Consider the following 17,887-nt stretch of genomic DNA (forward strand, 5'->3'; position numbering starts at 1 on the left):
TTCTATCTTAACTAAGGTGGTTTTAGGGTATGTGGAGTCCTGTGTTTGAGGTTTGATCCTTATCTTTTGTTTTAAACACACTGAGTGATCACACAGTGACCAAAATAGAAACTCCAGTACATTGTCATATAAACAAAAGCAACAGTTGTGAAATTAATAACACGTCTGTGAATCTTGTCATTCTAAATTGTTGTCGACACAGTCAGAGATGTGTTGATGTTGGTGTTGTACTGAGGTAAGGTCCTAATATTTTGCTACTCCATATGTTCAGATGAGGTGGGCAAAATATTAGAATCAAGAATTTGTATAATGCTGTCCAAAGAAAGCATCACTACTGTGAACAGCTTCAAAATGAACCCAAGGATTGAGTTACCATTGTATTGCATTTCACTACATTATGCAGGTCCTTCCATTTTTCTGTTTACTTAGTTTACATAATAACAGAATAACAGCTTGATTTCTCACTTGCAGAACACAGCTTAAATATCATTCATTCTTTATGTGCCAAATGCTGAGACATTGAGTGATGATAAGAGATGCTATTGTCTCTTGATTATTGCTATTCTCTGGCCAATCAAAAACTGTTCAAAATGCTGACGCAAGACAGGTGACCTAGACCAGAGTTACATATTATCTACATCCTGACCTCCTTCAGCAAGATCTGGTTAAATACGTCATGCACTCGCAACATGTAGCTCGTCACCACTTGTTACCCTATATATTGAGTTTGTCATTGAGGGTTTCACAATCTCAGGAAGCAGACTCTTGTCTGTTCCAGCAATTGAAAAAAAAAAAAAAAAAAGGCAACAAGCAGCAGCATTTTCTCCATCATCCCTTTCTTTTTGCATTGATTGATCCACAGTATGTTGTAGGTAACATGGTGTTTAAATCATTGTTATTTACAATTATTATTTAAATTGTGCATATCTAGTGTATTAGTTTACAGTTGCCAGTCAACATGACTGCTGTTTTTCTGTCTATTTGTTTGTCAAGGCCTTAGAGTAAAATAAATAAAACACACATATTGGCTTTGTTAAGTATACTTTTGACAATTTTTGACCATTTGCCTTATCCATGAAACCATTTTTGGTCGTGCTTGATGCACAGTGAAACCAAAGTGGGGACACCAATTTTGTCTCACTGAGTCAGCTCGCGTGTTTTCAAAAATTTGCTCCCAAATCTGGCTTACAACAGGCACTCACGCACACACAAACACACGCACACATGCACACACACACACACACACACACACACACGCACAGGAACCTCCTTTGCAGTACTGTGTCAGTAAACAACAGTGTCCTTCTCATTATAGAACAGAGTGCTCTATCCTGAGAGAACCACTTTTATTTCTATAGCAACCCCGCAAGTAGGAGAATTCACAGACTGAAATGATCCACTTAAGTATACAAGAACGGAAAGAAAAGAGGCCATTTCAGAATTTAAGGCTTATAATTGCACACAGATATGGAGTCATAGCTAACACAGGGACACAATCTATTGGATTGGATGAGACATATGGAGGTAAATGAACGAACAGAATGTCCTCATTATGAAACATGTGCATGCATGATGTCTGACCTGATGTGGCACTAGACCCAGGGAGGTGGGAGGTTCATTCATTCTGTCATCACTGCTGCTGGCCACTGCATAGCCTCTGGATGATGAGACAAAGAGAGAGAGAGTAGGAGAGAGCGAAAGAGAAAGAGAAAGAGAGAGAGAGAGAGAGAGAGGGAGGATGATACAGTATATTTGGCACCTTTTTTATTTATTTTCTTTTCTTTATTAAGCCTTTTGAATTTGAATTTAAATTTGAAAGAAAGAGAGAAAAGGGGCAGCAAAACTCCCTGTACGCCCCACAACAGTACACATTTACACATTTGATGTCAGATATGAAAATGCAATGTCACAAAACATTTAATTTAGTCAACTTTATTGAGAACTCTTGCTCAAACATTAAAAACTTTTATATTTTACATGAGATGTAAAAGCTCCTGCTTACCAATAAATCCAGCCACATTTAAAATATTTGACTCTCAACAGAATAACCCAACAATAACGAAGATATCAAGTCTCACACTGTGCACAGACTGGTTTTGTTAAGTACGAAATGTCAGTCAAACTACTGCAACATTAATCCCTGCGTGGCAATTTTCTAAGACCCATGCTTGTTCCAAGGTAAAATACCATATGAAAGCTAGAGTACGGGCCTTAAAAGGGGATGGGAACGCGGGTTACAGAGAAAGGAGAAAACACATCTATAGAGTGATGAACACGGACGCAGAGAGGGCAGATGCAAGAAAAGGAGATCTTAGTGTGAAGTAAGGAGTTACACAACAATAGAGGTACAGAGCCTACACAGAAACTCTTCTTCTCATCTTTGCTCTCTAAGCTTTTTATCCAGGATAGGCAGAGCAGCTCTGTGACGGCTTATAACATCTCAAAACACTCCAAGAGAAAATGGCTGTCTTATCAGGCCCAGCAAGCAGCCACTTTGGTATGACTTTCACTGAAACTGGCACACACTATTACAGTGCCACAAAGACATATGTATACACACCCGTGCACATGAACACACACTTAATAAGCATGAAAACATCCCCATTAGTGACTCGAAATATAGAGCTAGTACAGACTGGGGAGCTGACTTAATCACTGTTAGAACTTTTGAAGCATAAAAGTAAGACTTCACTACAAAACTGCAACAGGGATTTTTAAGATTCAAGGAGCTATTTTACAACCATAGTAAAGAAATATGCTACCTGCAGTGCAGTAAGACTTTTGCTGCAGTGCTGCTTCATCAAAAAGCAAAAGTAAGCAAGTAAAGCCCTGAAAGTTTAGGAGCCCCAACCTCAAAGGCACAATCTCCTTTATTTTTAAGTATGGAGCAAAGTACCACCAAAAATCCCTGACCACAGGACCCTAGTCATCTGCTGATGATCAAAAAAGCTGAGTCTGAACATGCAGAGCTGTAAAAGTGATAGCAAAGACCTTTTACTGAATTCTGATTTTCACTGAGTGTAAAACTAAAAAGAAAAAAAAAATAGCAGTGACAAGATATACCTTCAAATCAACTAATTATTTAGAGGTTGTTTGGGTCAGGTGAACAGAAAATTAAAATTAAAGAGAAACTATTAAGGTGTCAAACTTGATAAAAGTGCAGTGCACTGGCACAGCTCAGTGAAGGGGGCAAGTTCAATATGCCTCTTCCAGGTTTACAAAAAAATCCAAGATTTCAATTTGATACTGTAAGAAGTCGGCATTTATTAGCACCTTCTTGAGAGGTGTAGTTATGCTCTTCTTTACATTAAACTGTATATGTGCATTTTGTAGAGTGTATAATTTCAAATTATCTCCAAAAGTGGAGAACTTTCAATCGAAATGCACCACTTTAATTAAGCAAAAAGGGCATGATGAACTATTTTCTGTGTATCCTTACACATTTGAGCTATTGGACATAAAACAGGATTTCTTTCACTAGTTTCAAACAGTCTTTAACTTCCACCACTTAACTTTCCTTCTTTATTGGTTTCTGAACCAAGCAAGAACATATATTATTTACTAATGGACGATCAAGGTATGGTCCACCTACCATTATTACTACTACTATCATTCCTAATAATTAGCCTACGTAAGTCCGCAGTGCTTACCCTTCAGTGTGCTGCAGAATGGACACCATCATCTCAACAGCCAGGGCTCCAGCAATCATGGCCAAACCCGGTCTGCTGACCGTGCACTGCTGATCCAAAGTCCGATCCCTGGTTGACTGTTTACAACAAAAAACAACAATGGCATGAAGCAAACAACTGGAAATATATTAAAAAAAAAAGCAGGGACATCAATATGAGGCTACATGTCCTGACACCACTTCAGAGTTTCCTCCAGAACAAGGAGAGAAGAGGAGATGAGAAGTTTGGGCAATCACCTTAACACCATCAAATGTGTTATGGATGGCAGAAATAGTTTATTTTTTAACAGGTTTAGATGATGTTCTTAAAGGGGACATATCGTGTAAGCTTTGTAATTAAATAAACAGAGAAAACTGCAGTCATTTCACATACTCAACATTTTTTGCTGTGTTATAACAGCTGATAAGTCACGGACAGATGATATTGTGTTTAACCCTGCTTCAATAAACAGACAGTGCGCTGACGAAATAAAAGCCTCTCGTATCATTACGTTGCTTAAAACTTTCCAGAGAGGTTATCTGTCAAAAGACTGACACTGTACACAGCAGATTTGGCTCATTTAAAGTATCTGCTGAATGCAATGACGTACAACCCGGAGCTATGGCCAGAATGGGCATTTGTCCGGCACTAATATGAGCCGCACAGGGCTAGAGTTATCGGGTCAAACACTGCACTTGCTGCAGGGGGGATGAGTGTGCCTACCTATGGGCGCTCCCTTGTCCTGTTAAATGAGCATTTGGGTTTTGTCATACTACTGTCATGGCCTGTGTTTGGGCTAGAGCGCAGGGGATAAAGCTCGCTGCAAAGTTGACAACCTTTTGGAGAACTTTGACATACTATGTATGCAAGAGACATTTTTAGCAAAGCGGAACTTGGAAAAACTAAACTAAACTTTCATGGAGCTGGAGAGTCTACAACTGACTTTGGCATGGCATAGTCAGAGGTACCAGGGAGTGCGGCTATTCTATGGAATAAGAAGCCTGACTCATTGATAAATGTGGTTAGGCTTTGTGTTGACTGGTGTATTACAATATAGTTCACTCACAATGACAAGGAATTCATTATCCTGTATATACTCCTTATGAATGCCATCAGAATGAGGATGAATACCTAAATAGGCTTGTCTTCATCTATTCCTTTATTCAAGATAATACTTCTTCTAATGTAAATGTCATTGGAGATATGAATGTGGATATCTCGGACAGGAACTCATTATTTCACATCACATGGCTCAGTTCTGTCAAGATAATTTTATATTGTCAAGCAAAGTGCTTTTCCCTAGAGACAGTTATACTTACATTATTGTATTAGTAAAGCTGCTGCACATGCTTCATTGAGGTGTATGAGTATTCTGTATGGGGTAGTAATGACCGACCTTTTGCTTTCTCAGTAAATGTTGAACATCTACCTGTGCTATCTAGAAATGGAAATAGTGTCGACACAGAAAAAAATAGACTGGTCAACCCTCACAAAGGAAGACATCTTAGCCTATTATGCTCATACAGACAAATCCTTAAGTAATATTCATCTTCATGCATCTCGATGCAATTATGAGTAGTGATGTTAATTGTAAGGATGTGAAGCTTAGGAGAGATCTCTGCTCCATGTATAATGACATAGTAAGTGCTTTGTACGAAGGCAGTAAGCCCTGCTACAAGCAAAAAATAAGACACATAGCATCAGGCTGAGTGTCATGTTGAAGCCCATGAAGCCTCTAAATCATTGGCTATGGCAGACAGACAAGGGCCTGTGCTCAAGTCCAAGAAGCTCACTAATGCAAGATATAAGTATGCCATTCGCTTCATTTGTAAAAATGAGCAAGCCATGAGGGCTAATACCATGGCTAAGAGTTATGGCAACAGCATTATAGTACCTTATTCAACTGTGTCCAAAGTGATTTGTATAAGGCGGACAATATTGACAGTAATGATTCATTGGTGATTATGTCACATGAGGTGTACCGAGCTATAAACAAGCTGTCTGATAACAAAACAAAGAGTTTAGATCATATTACTGCTAGACACCTTAAATATGCCAGTTTGAGGATAGCTCTTTGTGTTTTTACTGGTTTTATAATCCATGGCTTGTTACCAGACTCAGTGTTGTCTGTTCTGTTAGTGTCAGTCAATAATGACAGAGCTGGTAAAGTATGCAGCCTTGATAACTACAGGCTTTAGCCAGCATACTGTCAAAAGAATGTCCAAAAGAATGAGTTTATTATCTTCACAGATAATCATTTTGGTTTTAAAGCTTAACATGGCACTGACTTGTGTATATATGCCTTAAAGTCAATTATAAACAAATATAGAGGTCAAAACTCATCAGTTCTTGTGTGTTTTATTGAAGCTTCTAAAGCCTTTGACTGTGTTAATCATAGAAAGTTGTTTGTTAAATTGAGTCAAAGAAGGGTGCCCAAATACACTGTGAGAATTTCGGCTTACTGGTATTCCCACCAGACTATGCAAGTAAAATGGGGCAACAGTGTTTCAACCCCATTTGGGGTTAGCAATGGTGTCAGACAAGGGGAAATTTTGTCCCCAGTTCTTTTTAATCTGTATACTGATTATCTGTCCAAGCAATTGAAAGCCTGTAATACTGAGTGCATGATTGGTACTATATTATGTATGCAGTGATCTTGTGGTCCTGAGTCCATGTAGCGCTGGTCCCCAGCAGTTCCTTAGTATATGTTCTGTGTATGGTGTGGAATATGATATCAGATACAATGCCAGTAAGAGCGCTGTCATGATCTGTAGAACCAAAGAGGACAAATGTCTAAAATTTCCTGACTTTAAATTGGCTGATAATAATCTTGGTGTCTGTAATACAGTAAAATATCTTGGACATTTTATTACAGAATAAATGATGATAATGATATTTATTGGCACTGCCGCATGATGTATGCACAAGCAATCAGTCTCTCACGCAAGTTTTCTATGTGTACAGATGGAGTGAAGATGTCTCTGTTCAAAGCACATTGTACAGCACTCTATACTGCACGCTTGTGGTCAAACTACAAAAAAGCAAGCTTACAGAGACTTCAAGTTGCTTATAATGATGCCATGAGAATATTACTAAAGAGACCTAGATGATGTAGTGCAGGTGAAATGTTTGTGGCTGCAGGAGTCAATGCTTTCCAAACTGTTTTAAGGAATCTCATTTATTTGCCGACTTAATGACTCTGAAAATGAAATAATCTGGGTTTTATCTGACATAAGGTTTAGTACTACACACTTCCAATTCCAGCTGTGGAGACACTGGTACAGTTGTCACTTTGTAAGACGTTAATATATATTTTTTCTTTTTTAAACCATGATTTTTTTATTGTGCTTTTATATGTAATTTATTCTATGTAATGTCCTGTCTTTTATCTGGACACTGAGTCTGAAATGAAGTTTGAATTGAAAGTTTGAAATTGAATTGAATACACATCCATTCACCAAACTCAGATTCCTATCTAACATTTAACATTTAGTGAGAGCAGGCTGTGTCTCTAATTTACATGTTCAGGCTGGAGCCATGCGGCATTTGTAGGAGAAGCTGGAGCTGAATGGCATAGTTTCCATCAATTGGCTGTGGCCTTCAATAGCTGATGAATGGCTTTCATAAATTGCTCATATCAAAAGGTCATAAGGGAGAAAAGAGACAAAAAAAAGAGAAACAAAAAGAGTCAGTGGATTAAAAAAATGGAAACAGGCAGAAATGTGGGTGGTGAGGAAACTTTGTGTCTCACTGGTGGAAAGGTAATGACTGGCATCTCCCCTCTATTTTGCAGCATATTACAATGCAATTGGAAATGAAATGCGTTTATAACCGAGTTAGTGGCGCTTTGTTAGCCGTGCTAAACAACAAAAACTGGAGATATGTGGAGCTATTTGTTCAGCGGATCAGTTAGAAATACTGCAGAGAGGAAGAACACAAGCAGAAACAGCCACAGTGAGATGTCTGATGAAGAGCTGCAGACGACAGGCTCTCAGTGCATTTTCATTACAGCACATCTCCAACAGGTAGCCTAAACTAACTAATACTAACTAATTTTACTAACTGACTAACTAATTTTACCTTGCAGTGAGGGTGCTGCACTATTGTAACATGAGTGAACTAGGGCTGTAAGAGCGAATTTGGGAAGTTGAATATAATTCGAATAGTAAAAAAAATGATACTAATCGAATGTTGAAATTACTATTCTTCTTATTTTTAAATTTTTTTTATAAATGTGTTAGCTATCGTAAGCAAATCTCGCCCTTCTCGCCTTGGCCTACCCGCACAAGATAACAAGTGATTGTAATTCACCGAAGGGCTCATCAGGTGAGTTAGCTGTCACTTATTAGCTGAAAACCCATCCGCACGTACTCAGAAATGTTTTCATCAGCAGTAACTTAACACACACAGCTCCGAAACAGCTGAAAGTGGTCAGGAAACAGTACAATAAGGCTGATATCTGAAAGTACAAACAGGAACACAAGAGAGAAATTTCAAGCGCACTGGTGCGACCAATAAAAAGGTTTAGTCACACTTGACAGATTTTTTGTCACCCTGTTATCAACAGAATTAAATGCACCAGCATCCTGTAATTACCACTTGTGGCAGCAGAGGCTGCTGTTGCTGCTGCTCAGTAGATACTACATAGTCTTGCTTTAAGTCCAATATTCACTCTCCATTTATCTTTGTGCTGGTTTGACCAACCCCTGAGGGAAATATGTGTCTCTTTAGCTGCTCCACCTTGTTCACCAGCTAGTCAATAACTGTTTGCTTTTGGTGCTGGGCAGCAGAGCTTACTTGATTAAAATAACCACTTGCTGAAACTGCAAACAAGGTTAATGAGAGCTGAGTTTGTGTGCCAGTGAAACAAAACAATCATCCAAACTAGATTAAAATGAACTGTGGAGTTGAGGGGAACCACAGAGCTGGGTGATAATTCTCCACAGGTTCCTCATTAACTACAAGCAACTACTTTCATATTACACAGAATTATTTGATCTACTGTTCAAATAAAAGCGTAAGTGTAGCTTTAAAAGTGATTGTTGGTTGAAGAAAACATCTCAAAGAATCCCTCCTGCCTTGTGTTCACTCATGCAGGTACATGCACATTCCAGTTCTTTACCTGAGTGACTGAGGTGGGTATATTTATATGCCTGTATGCATGTTATCTGTGTGTTTTCCTTACATCTCCTGGTGCCACAACATCATTGCAGAAGTAGCATCCCAGCTTGTGCCCTGGGATGTTGGAGAACAGAGAGGATCCTGGGACAGAGGGCCCAGAGCCGGCGGGTGTGGAGGACGAAGAGGAAGCAGAGGAACAGGAAGGGGAGGAGTCTGCCCCTGCAGGAACATTCTGACTGACGGGGGGTTTCTTCAGGCCGTGGCGCATCACCACGAATGTGTCAAAGCCCAGAGCAGCATTCACCACCAGCTAGAGAGTGAGAGAATTACTGTTAAACTTGCCTCTGTATTAAAGAAAAGTTTGCTCTGGCAAATGACAGTCATGAAGGGTTTTTGCAGTTCAGTAGGGAAAATGTTCCTAATCAGGCATTAGCCTGATTAGAAACATTTTCAGTTTCTCCTAAACACACACAGCACCAAATCTAATTAACTAAATGTCTCATCTTACACAAACAATAAAAAGGCACAATGCATTAAATCATTTCAAAAAGACTTTAAAAGGCTCTTTAAAATGTTAAAAGCATCTAGATGTTCAGAGAAGCGATGGAAATGAATTACAATGGAAGCAATGAAAATAAATTGTGATTACATGGACGTCTGAAACAGCCCCACAGCACAAATGGCCAAAGCAGGCCATAAAGAAAACCTAATCAGCAGACCCAAAAGACACTTAACCACATATAGCAAAATACATGTAGCATCAGTGATATCACTGGAGGCATTACTAGTTCCTGACAGTGTTCAATAATCTAACGTTGCCCAGCAACTAATAGAATTCCATGTCGTAAACAGAAAAATTGGCCAATGTTATCTTAGCAATTTCAATTTCCCGGAACAGAAGTAAAACAGTTTTCCAAATTTGAAATTTCCAAACTTTAAGTAAGTAAAATAGGAACAATGTTACAAAGTGAGAAAGATGCCCAGCATTAGAACAGTATTTAATTCATTTATTACCAAGGTCAAAATACTTAAAAATATCTAGGTCAAACATGCTCTGTTTGTGTATATTTGTGATCACAATACAGTTTTACAGTCATGTATACATAGCAGAGAAAACAAACAGACACCAACTTAAGTGTTTAACAGTGTTTGAAACTACTGTTTTCATAAGCCTCCACTGATAACCACTATGCATGGTGAAAAAGCGTGTGACTTAAAATGCTCAAATTGAGCTTATTTAAAGAGGTAGTTCAAATCATACCTGGACTCTGATTTTTTTGTTGGCTACTTGGCGCGAGACCCCTTTAAATTACATGTTATCTTTAAATCATTGTTAATATAAAAAATATGATTACCCCCCCAACCCCGCCGGTCAATGGCAGAGTAGTTGTTCTGCTCATTGTACACACTGTTCCTTCATACCTTCCTCTTGCTGGCAGCTATCACTGTAGGCAGCCAGCGGCTCTCCCTCGTATCCATTAGTAAGAAGACCACATCATGTTCTGAGATGAGCTTCTCCAGCTGCTCGACATCCCTCTGGGCCTGGGAAAGAGTGGCTTGAGAGAAATTCACCGGGTGGCCGGGCATGGGGATGCTCATATTGTAACCCTCTGCATTCTGCAAGAGGAAGAAAAAGAAAGGAAGAGAGAGAGAGAGAGAGATTCTTGATGCTTTGGCAGTATTGTTGTCATGACGTTCATGCAAATATAGCAAATTTGAGTTTGGAAAAAAATTGAGAGAGAGAGACATTACTGACAAACTCGTAAGTAACAAACATTTGAAGCTGACAACTCAAATGCAAAGTTCACATTAAGTTTTCTGTCTAATTTTGTGTTTTCTGTTAATTTTGCAATATTTGCGCATTTGCAAACATAAAAATGAAAACATCTATCAATTTAAATAATTTGCACATGTGAAAAATTTAATTTCAAATTGACTTATATGATTTCAAATTATTATTCATTATGTCATTTCTGGACATAAAAACTATAAGGTTAAAGCTGGAAAATACTTAAAAATGGAGATGAAAAATCTGGGTATTCCTCTTTATTTAAGGCATACGGTGTTTATTTAAAAAAATGAACTCCTTATGCAAAGCTTTTATTTTCCTTGTCTCTAGATGGCTCAGATCAACATCTCTACATCTACACATCTAAACTGCTAATGTTATTACTTTTCTTGCGGATGAAGCATGGGTCTGTGCAAAACTCACTTCTAAATCAAAGGTAAAATAATAAAATATTGTAAAATATTTTATATATAAATAATTCAACACTGGGTTCTACAGCTACAGTATGTAAAATACATTGAAATGTATTTAATATCATCTTATGTATTTAATATCCTCTTCAAATACTTTGAAACATAATGTCCGAAAGCCCCCCTTCACAGGAAAAGCTTCCGGGCTGCTCTCTCCGGGATGTGAAAATGACAAACCTCTTTCCATAAATGTCTAGAACTTCACATGCTGCTGTATGAGAATTCTTTTTACCATACCAAGATGCTGAAAACTTTGCAAATTTTAGGCCAAATATGTTGTTTTGTTCTGCTTGCTGCTGATTATCTGACAGTCTAGACAGTATAGGAAGTGCAGTCATCAAATATTCCTTCTGTGGACTGTGTGATCGCATTATCTCCACAGCTGACCTGAAACTAGTGTGGATTTGGCTCTTCTGTATAAATCAATAATAGAGTAAGAAAAGAAATCCTTGTATTGCTACTTCCAATCCCACAAAAAGTCTTCTAAAACATATAAATGGGTAAAGCAGAACTCTGAGGGTTCAATGACTTCATGTATTTTATTGTCCATTCCCAAACTTGGATTACTGTGACCATCTTCAGGGATTGAAGACTTGACAGTGAAGCAAATGGAAATGTCAATAGTAATTTTGTAGTCAAGAAAAGGACAGAAAAGGGCAGAGATGAGGTGTGAGATCTTAACAAGAAATGCCATTTTAACTGAATCAGTTGATCCTCTGCCCGCCCTCTCCACATTTCAAGAGTGGGAGCTGTTAACTAACAAGTCTTGGAATTTACATTTCGCTTTGACGCAAGTGTTGCTAAGCATTCAAGGGGGATTTTTGCCTGCAGAGATGGTAATCACATTCCAATTTCTACAATAAACATCCTCATTCTGCAGCCAAGAGGACAAAAAATCATTCTGACCTTGAGAAGACATTCAGTCTTTCCTCAAAAGATCAACATCCTTTCATGACAATCCCACAATACCATTGTTGATATCTTCAGCCAGCTCTGACCTGACTGTTGACAAAACCTTACAAAATTTAAAAAGAAAAAAAAAAAAAAGAAGTCAGTGCCAACTCTCTAAACTGCCTTGTAAATGTCACTCGACAATATTTGTCCACAGACAAAATATGAAATCCGCTTCTTGACATTTTCAATATTGTGACCTTGTTTGACCCGGGTCCTCGCAGTTCAATTAACGCCCTTCTAGAATTTCCTCTCACTGTGTTCGTATTTCTTTCCATCTTTCAGACTGACACCTGATGCCTACGTGTTTGTAAAAAACAAGCAGGGAAGGTAGAAAAGCAGTCACACACTCACACTGATAAAAATAGGAGGACAGATACGGGCTACAGCTAGTATAGAGGGTAAACAAACACAGATGTTTAGACAGACACCACACATCATGATAGCACAGGGCCATCCAACAAGTGTTAAGCCTGCATTCTTTACTTTCTATTTTATTCCTAGAGGCATAAAGAGAGAAAGAGAAAAAGCGAGAGGGGGCAGAGAGAGAGAGTCTGATATCAAGTTGATGACATGATTATTTGTGTGTGTGTGTGTGTTTGTGTGTATGTGTGCATTTGAAAGGGACATCACAGGTCTTCTGTGACACTGTAATTGTGGCCCATTGTATCTCGTTTTAGGAACGACCCCTTACCGAGCCCTGATTGCAAGATTTGTAGGGTCAACAACTTTGAAATGAGGCTTCAATCTCAGAGAGTTCAAGAGTAATTAAATCACATCTTCCCAGTCAGACAGTGAGTGAGTCAGACTGTGAGATGTAACTGATGAGGAGACAAGAGCGCAGGGGACGAGAAAGTTCTGCGACGCCTGCTCTTAGTCAGTTCAGTCAAAACTCACAATTTGCCTTGAAGCTCAGAGGGTGAAAGCATTCAATTACACAGACTGTGCTCTACTTTACTGATACAAGACTGTTGAAATATAAGTTAAAATTCCTCTGAGCACACCACATTCAGGATAATAACTTGTTCTTAAGATCAAAAACCAATAGAAAACCATGCCTTATTTAGCACAGTTAGCCACTTTTACCCTGTATACTAGAGCCAGGCAAATATATTGGCAGATATTAGCTTATTGCAGCTATATTGTATGTCGGCCAATTAGTAGCTAGGAAATGCAGGACAGAAATACCAAAGATATGTCTGAATTAATTTAGAGACAGTGCCTCCACCACATAGTTTGTCCCAGGGCACAAAATTAGCATCAGCCTCCAGCCAAATACTGGCAAGATATGCAAGTGGCTGGTAGATTTGCTTCACTAATGAGCCAAAAAAACAATATTAAACTATTGAGTGGCTGGTAAAATTTGAATATTAACAAGCCATTTTGCTGGTGGACAAAAAAGTTAATTTTGCACCCTGGTTTGTCCAACCATACAAGTTTATTTTTAAACAGTAAAATGTCCATCTCGTTCCATGTGTTGATCACAATCCTTCATTATCCAATTTTAAAGGATCCTTATGAAAAATGTATGTTAAAAAAACAAAACAAAACTACTTGTTATTGAATTTTTTAAAAACTCAAATATCGATATCAGTTTTGGCCTCAACAATCCAGGGTCAATTGGGCTATACTGTACATCTCTCATAAGTGTTTTGGGCCAGCAAAAGCAGTGCTCCCCAATCCATGGGGTCCCAAGATAAATCTGACAGGTCACAATCAAGGATACTTCTGTTACACAAAATTATGTTTATTTTTTTATGCCTTTCCAATTTGTTTTCTTTTTTCTTGTGAAATACTGGGTATATACCTAAAAATCTTTCAAATTAAACAATCTGAGAAGAAAAAGCACTCCTTGGCAAATCTGCTTATAACCGACGTCGACACAGAGGCAATAACTTATGATGAGGAATCACAAGTAGAGACTGTTTCATTTTAAGGGATTAAAGGTAGAAATGGTTGGGAATAATAACAACAACTGCTAACTTATTCAGTTTTAACTTTTTTAACTTTCATGAACCCCTAAACCTCAGTGATAGAGGGCAGGCAAGAGAAACATGAATCATCCTATTAAGAACGGCCTACACTTTCTTTCAGAACTACACATGCACGCAGCAGCAACACAGGTGCACACTATGACTGGCATCATAAATACGCATTCGGTTTATGTGTTCAATAAATACCCAAACGGCTCAATAAAAGATGGGCACTCTCTTTCACACCAAAACAAGAGTCCTGCTGTGAGCGTCAGGCTGCTTTTTCATTTAGTAAAAAAGCAAAATATTTCCCCAAGAGAACCCACTCATCCATTAAGCAAGAGATGAAACCACCAGCATTAATATTCAAGTAACATGTAACATCTTCATTTTCTGCATTTTTTGACCATCACATCTTAGACAGGACTAATCAAACAGGAATATGATTATCTACCAAGTCTACCATGAACAAAATCCATATTAATATATCGCTACAGTTTAAAGCAGTTAAATTTTGCAGAAGATTACAGAGAAAAAAACTACATATAATATTTTGACTATAGAAATGAAAACTAGTAAAAATAATCCTTGTTAGTTGATATGATCTCAGAGACGAGGCAAGGACTTGATTCTCACATACAAGAAGAGATAAAGACATCATATTACACAATTTGTCTTTCAGTACTCACCACACCAGGAAAGATTTTGGTGAGTCGGTCAACAGCTGCTATGGCTTTGGACTTTCCTCCAGCAAGACAGTCTTCAAACTCATAGAGAGGCTGTCGAACTGGATTGGAGTATGAGATCTTCGCGTTGTCTACAAATGTGATGTGTCTCACTCCCCATCCCTGGAGAGCAAAGAAGAGACCGAATTCATTATTACTGACATTATTTTGAGACACTTGACCACTATTTGTTGGCATGAACATTGCCCTGAGCAGCACTTTGTAATCAGTTTCAAGGAGTGAGAGGTTGTGTACTTGGGTCTATTTCAAAATGAATACTTCGCATAATTCCACTTCAATTTTGAGATGATGGATACATCAGTATGCAGGCGATACAACCTCAAGTTATTAGGGTCTGAGCCCCAAAGGGGACCCTATTGTATTTCGTGTGTTTGTTTGTTTCTTCTTCTTCTTCTTCTTTCTTTATTATTACGCCACTTCAACCCTTAATTTGACTCCCTAAACATGCTCAAAAACTCACCAAATTTGGCACACATATCAGGTCTGATGAAAAATTTGATAAAATGTAAAAAGTGCCAAACTGTGCCACCTATGTATCTAATATGGCTGCCACTGCCTGTAGGAATGTTGTAGAGAGATTGAACCAAAACTCAATTATTTGTCTCATCAAGACCTACAAATCATATGCTGACACCCCTGACCTAAATCCAACAGGAAGCCCGCAATATGCCCATCAAAGTACGACTTTGCGCCAATTTTGGACCCCCAAGAAACGCTATCTCCTCCTAAGGCGTTAACGGTATTGGCTTCAAACTTGAATACATGACTTATGACACTGTGCTGAACAAAAGTTGTTAAAAACTTTGTAATAACTCGAACGGTTTAGATATTGTAAGCCCTGAAAGTTGGAGTGCGACATCACATCTTACAATGTAAACCAATGGGGAGGCAATCTCTGGGCATGGACTTTGTGTCAAACAAATGGTTCTGATGTCTAAATTATAAGTCTGACCACTTTGAAACCTGTATCAATGGATTCGCGACGAAATTTCCTACAAAAAAATGTGACTTTTAATGTAGGATTTGGCCAAAGTCATGGGATTTATGAGGATATTTCACAAGAAGAGTGACATTCTCCTCTCCAACTGAGGGGGAGAGAGAGAGAATAGGGGGGGTTGAATGGAGCTCATTGAGTGAGAGTGACAGTTTAGTGATAAAGTGCTGCAGAAAAATAAAATCAAAAGAAAAATTTGTAGCTCTGTACTGCAGTTTTTCCTTTATTAGGGCCCAAGCACCTAGCGGTTTGCTAAATTCTCATCCTCACACTGTTGAGATTTGATGTTTCGCCATGACAGAGGAAGTTGCTATAACTTTATTGTAAATACTCCAGTCTGCACCACACTTTACATGTTTGATAAGACTCCCGGCCAGAACACGTGTACATGACAGTATTCCATCAGTGATGGAAACTGTCTGAATAGCGCCCCCCACGAAATTTCAGCAAAGCAGCCCCAGCAGCAGGCAAAATAGTGGACAAAGGAAGTGATGTTTATCTACGTCTTGCACTGTCTGAAAACAGCCCGGGTCTGAAGACATCTACATGCCTGTGACAGAAGCCCTTTGACTGCGCCGCGGCTCGACGTGTGCAGAGGCCCAAAGGCCCGTTCAACGCTGCTTGCAGCTTTAATTCAAACTGTTTTTCCATAAAAATCTGTCTCTGTTAACACACAGTCTAGCCACCCTACCATTTAAATTGGTAGGTAAATTTGGGGTACTTTTCATTTCTGCAGTGACTGACAGGCTGTCTGAGAAAGTGCTCTCAGAACAGAAAGTGAGGTAAAAGAAGCAAAGACGTGCATAAAAATTTACTTTGTAACTGCAAGCAGCAATATGCCAGGAGTGCTCCACTGTGGTCATTTAGTCAAACTTCTTATGTTTCTTACATCAAATAAAAAACGCAATACATATTTACATAGTTTAACCATTTACTTCAAAAGGACAAAGCACTGTGCTCTGTACAATAAATGTCTTTAGCTTAAAATTTGAACATATTTCAAGTCAAATAAAAAAGAAGTATTACTATCAATAGTAGTCTTGAGGAAATTAGAATAAACTATTATAAAGCTGAAAGTCTGAATTTGTTTTTGTTTTTGTTTTAAATCATTTCTAGCAAGTTGTGATGTATGAAAAATATTTGCAAACCAACATGCTGTCAGCCAGTGGCTGATCACTGAGGAGAGCACATTTATTTGAAGAACAGGAAGAAGATTAGACCAGTAAACACAGAAAATAACAAAAGGTTCTTGTGTAAATTATGATTATGATATTTCTAATGTTATTGAATAAACCTAATGGGATTGCTGTAATTGTAATCATTGCAAAAATGATTCTGATATAAAACTACAAAACATCCAGAAGACGGGTCTTATCTAATATGAGCCTGTCAGAGGGCAGATACCAGATGCTTTCTTGGTAGCTGGCAAACATAGGCACTATGTATAGTATATGTTGGGGCCTGTTAGTAGCTGGTACAGCTGCAATGTATAGTGTTAGTTAATTTCCCACGATGCAAAAACAAATCATGAGAAATCAACATTTTATCAGAGTTTACTGCTACTTACAAGTTTACTGGAGAGAAAAATATTAACATAAGAGGAGACTGATTCTTGTTTTTCTGGTTTGTATGTTTGTATGAAATTCCACTGTAACTTCTGCAACCAATATTAGATGTTTGAGAGTGTGATGTGCTTGGTACAGACAGTGAAAGTCGGGCTACAGGCAGACAAAGTGAAGGAACTGGTGATGGCCAGGGCCAGACAAGATTTTAAAAAATCATTAGTAGTGTGGCTGCAGATCAATTTGGTGGAGGCTTTTTTACCCATCTGTCCTGAAAAGGTGCTGCTTACAGAACAGATAACAGTCCTTTTAAGACTGTGGCTTTTTGCAGAGCCAGCGTTCTGAACATGTTGGTTGCTCTGTCAACAGTTGGCATTGGTTCACTAACAATCAACTGAGTTTCCATCCAATACATTAAATGGTTCCATGAAATCCTGACTTAGCATTTCTGACTGCTCTCTGTGAATAATGGTCTCCACATGTACATCAAATATAGGTTGAGGTATTTTTCTTCTTTAACGTCACACACTGCAGCACTTGGGAAGCTTGTTTTGATAGTGAAGTCAATTAGAGCGACAAGTTGGACTGTCTCCTCTCCCATGCAACCAGTTAT

The 17,887-nt window shown here is 38.4% G+C and overlaps 1 protein-coding gene across 3 annotated transcripts in view; it reads right to left on the bottom strand.

Moving 5' to 3' along the window:
• atg7 (ATG7 autophagy related 7 homolog (S. cerevisiae)) overlaps positions 1–17,887 on the bottom strand; it is a 77,822-nt gene that overhangs the window by 46,793 nt on the left and 13,142 nt on the right. For all 3 annotated transcript variants that reach the window (XM_042407271.1, XM_042407270.1, XM_042407272.1), the window contains exons 12-16: positions 14,662–14,820; positions 10,212–10,406; positions 8,854–9,099; positions 3,651–3,766; positions 1,582–1,657 (exon numbers count right to left, since the gene is read on the bottom strand). In XM_042407271.1, coding sequence (XP_042263205.1) covers positions 1,582–1,657; positions 3,651–3,766; positions 8,854–9,099; positions 10,212–10,406; positions 14,662–14,820 — 792 coding nt within the window. The remainder of the gene's footprint in view (positions 1–1,581; positions 1,658–3,650; positions 3,767–8,853; positions 9,100–10,211; positions 10,407–14,661; positions 14,821–17,887) is intronic.

Source organism: Thunnus maccoyii, chromosome 3 (genome assembly GCF_910596095.1).
Source record: "Thunnus maccoyii chromosome 3, fThuMac1.1, whole genome shotgun sequence".
NCBI lineage: Eukaryota > Metazoa > Chordata > Actinopteri > Scombriformes > Scombridae > Thunnus > Thunnus maccoyii.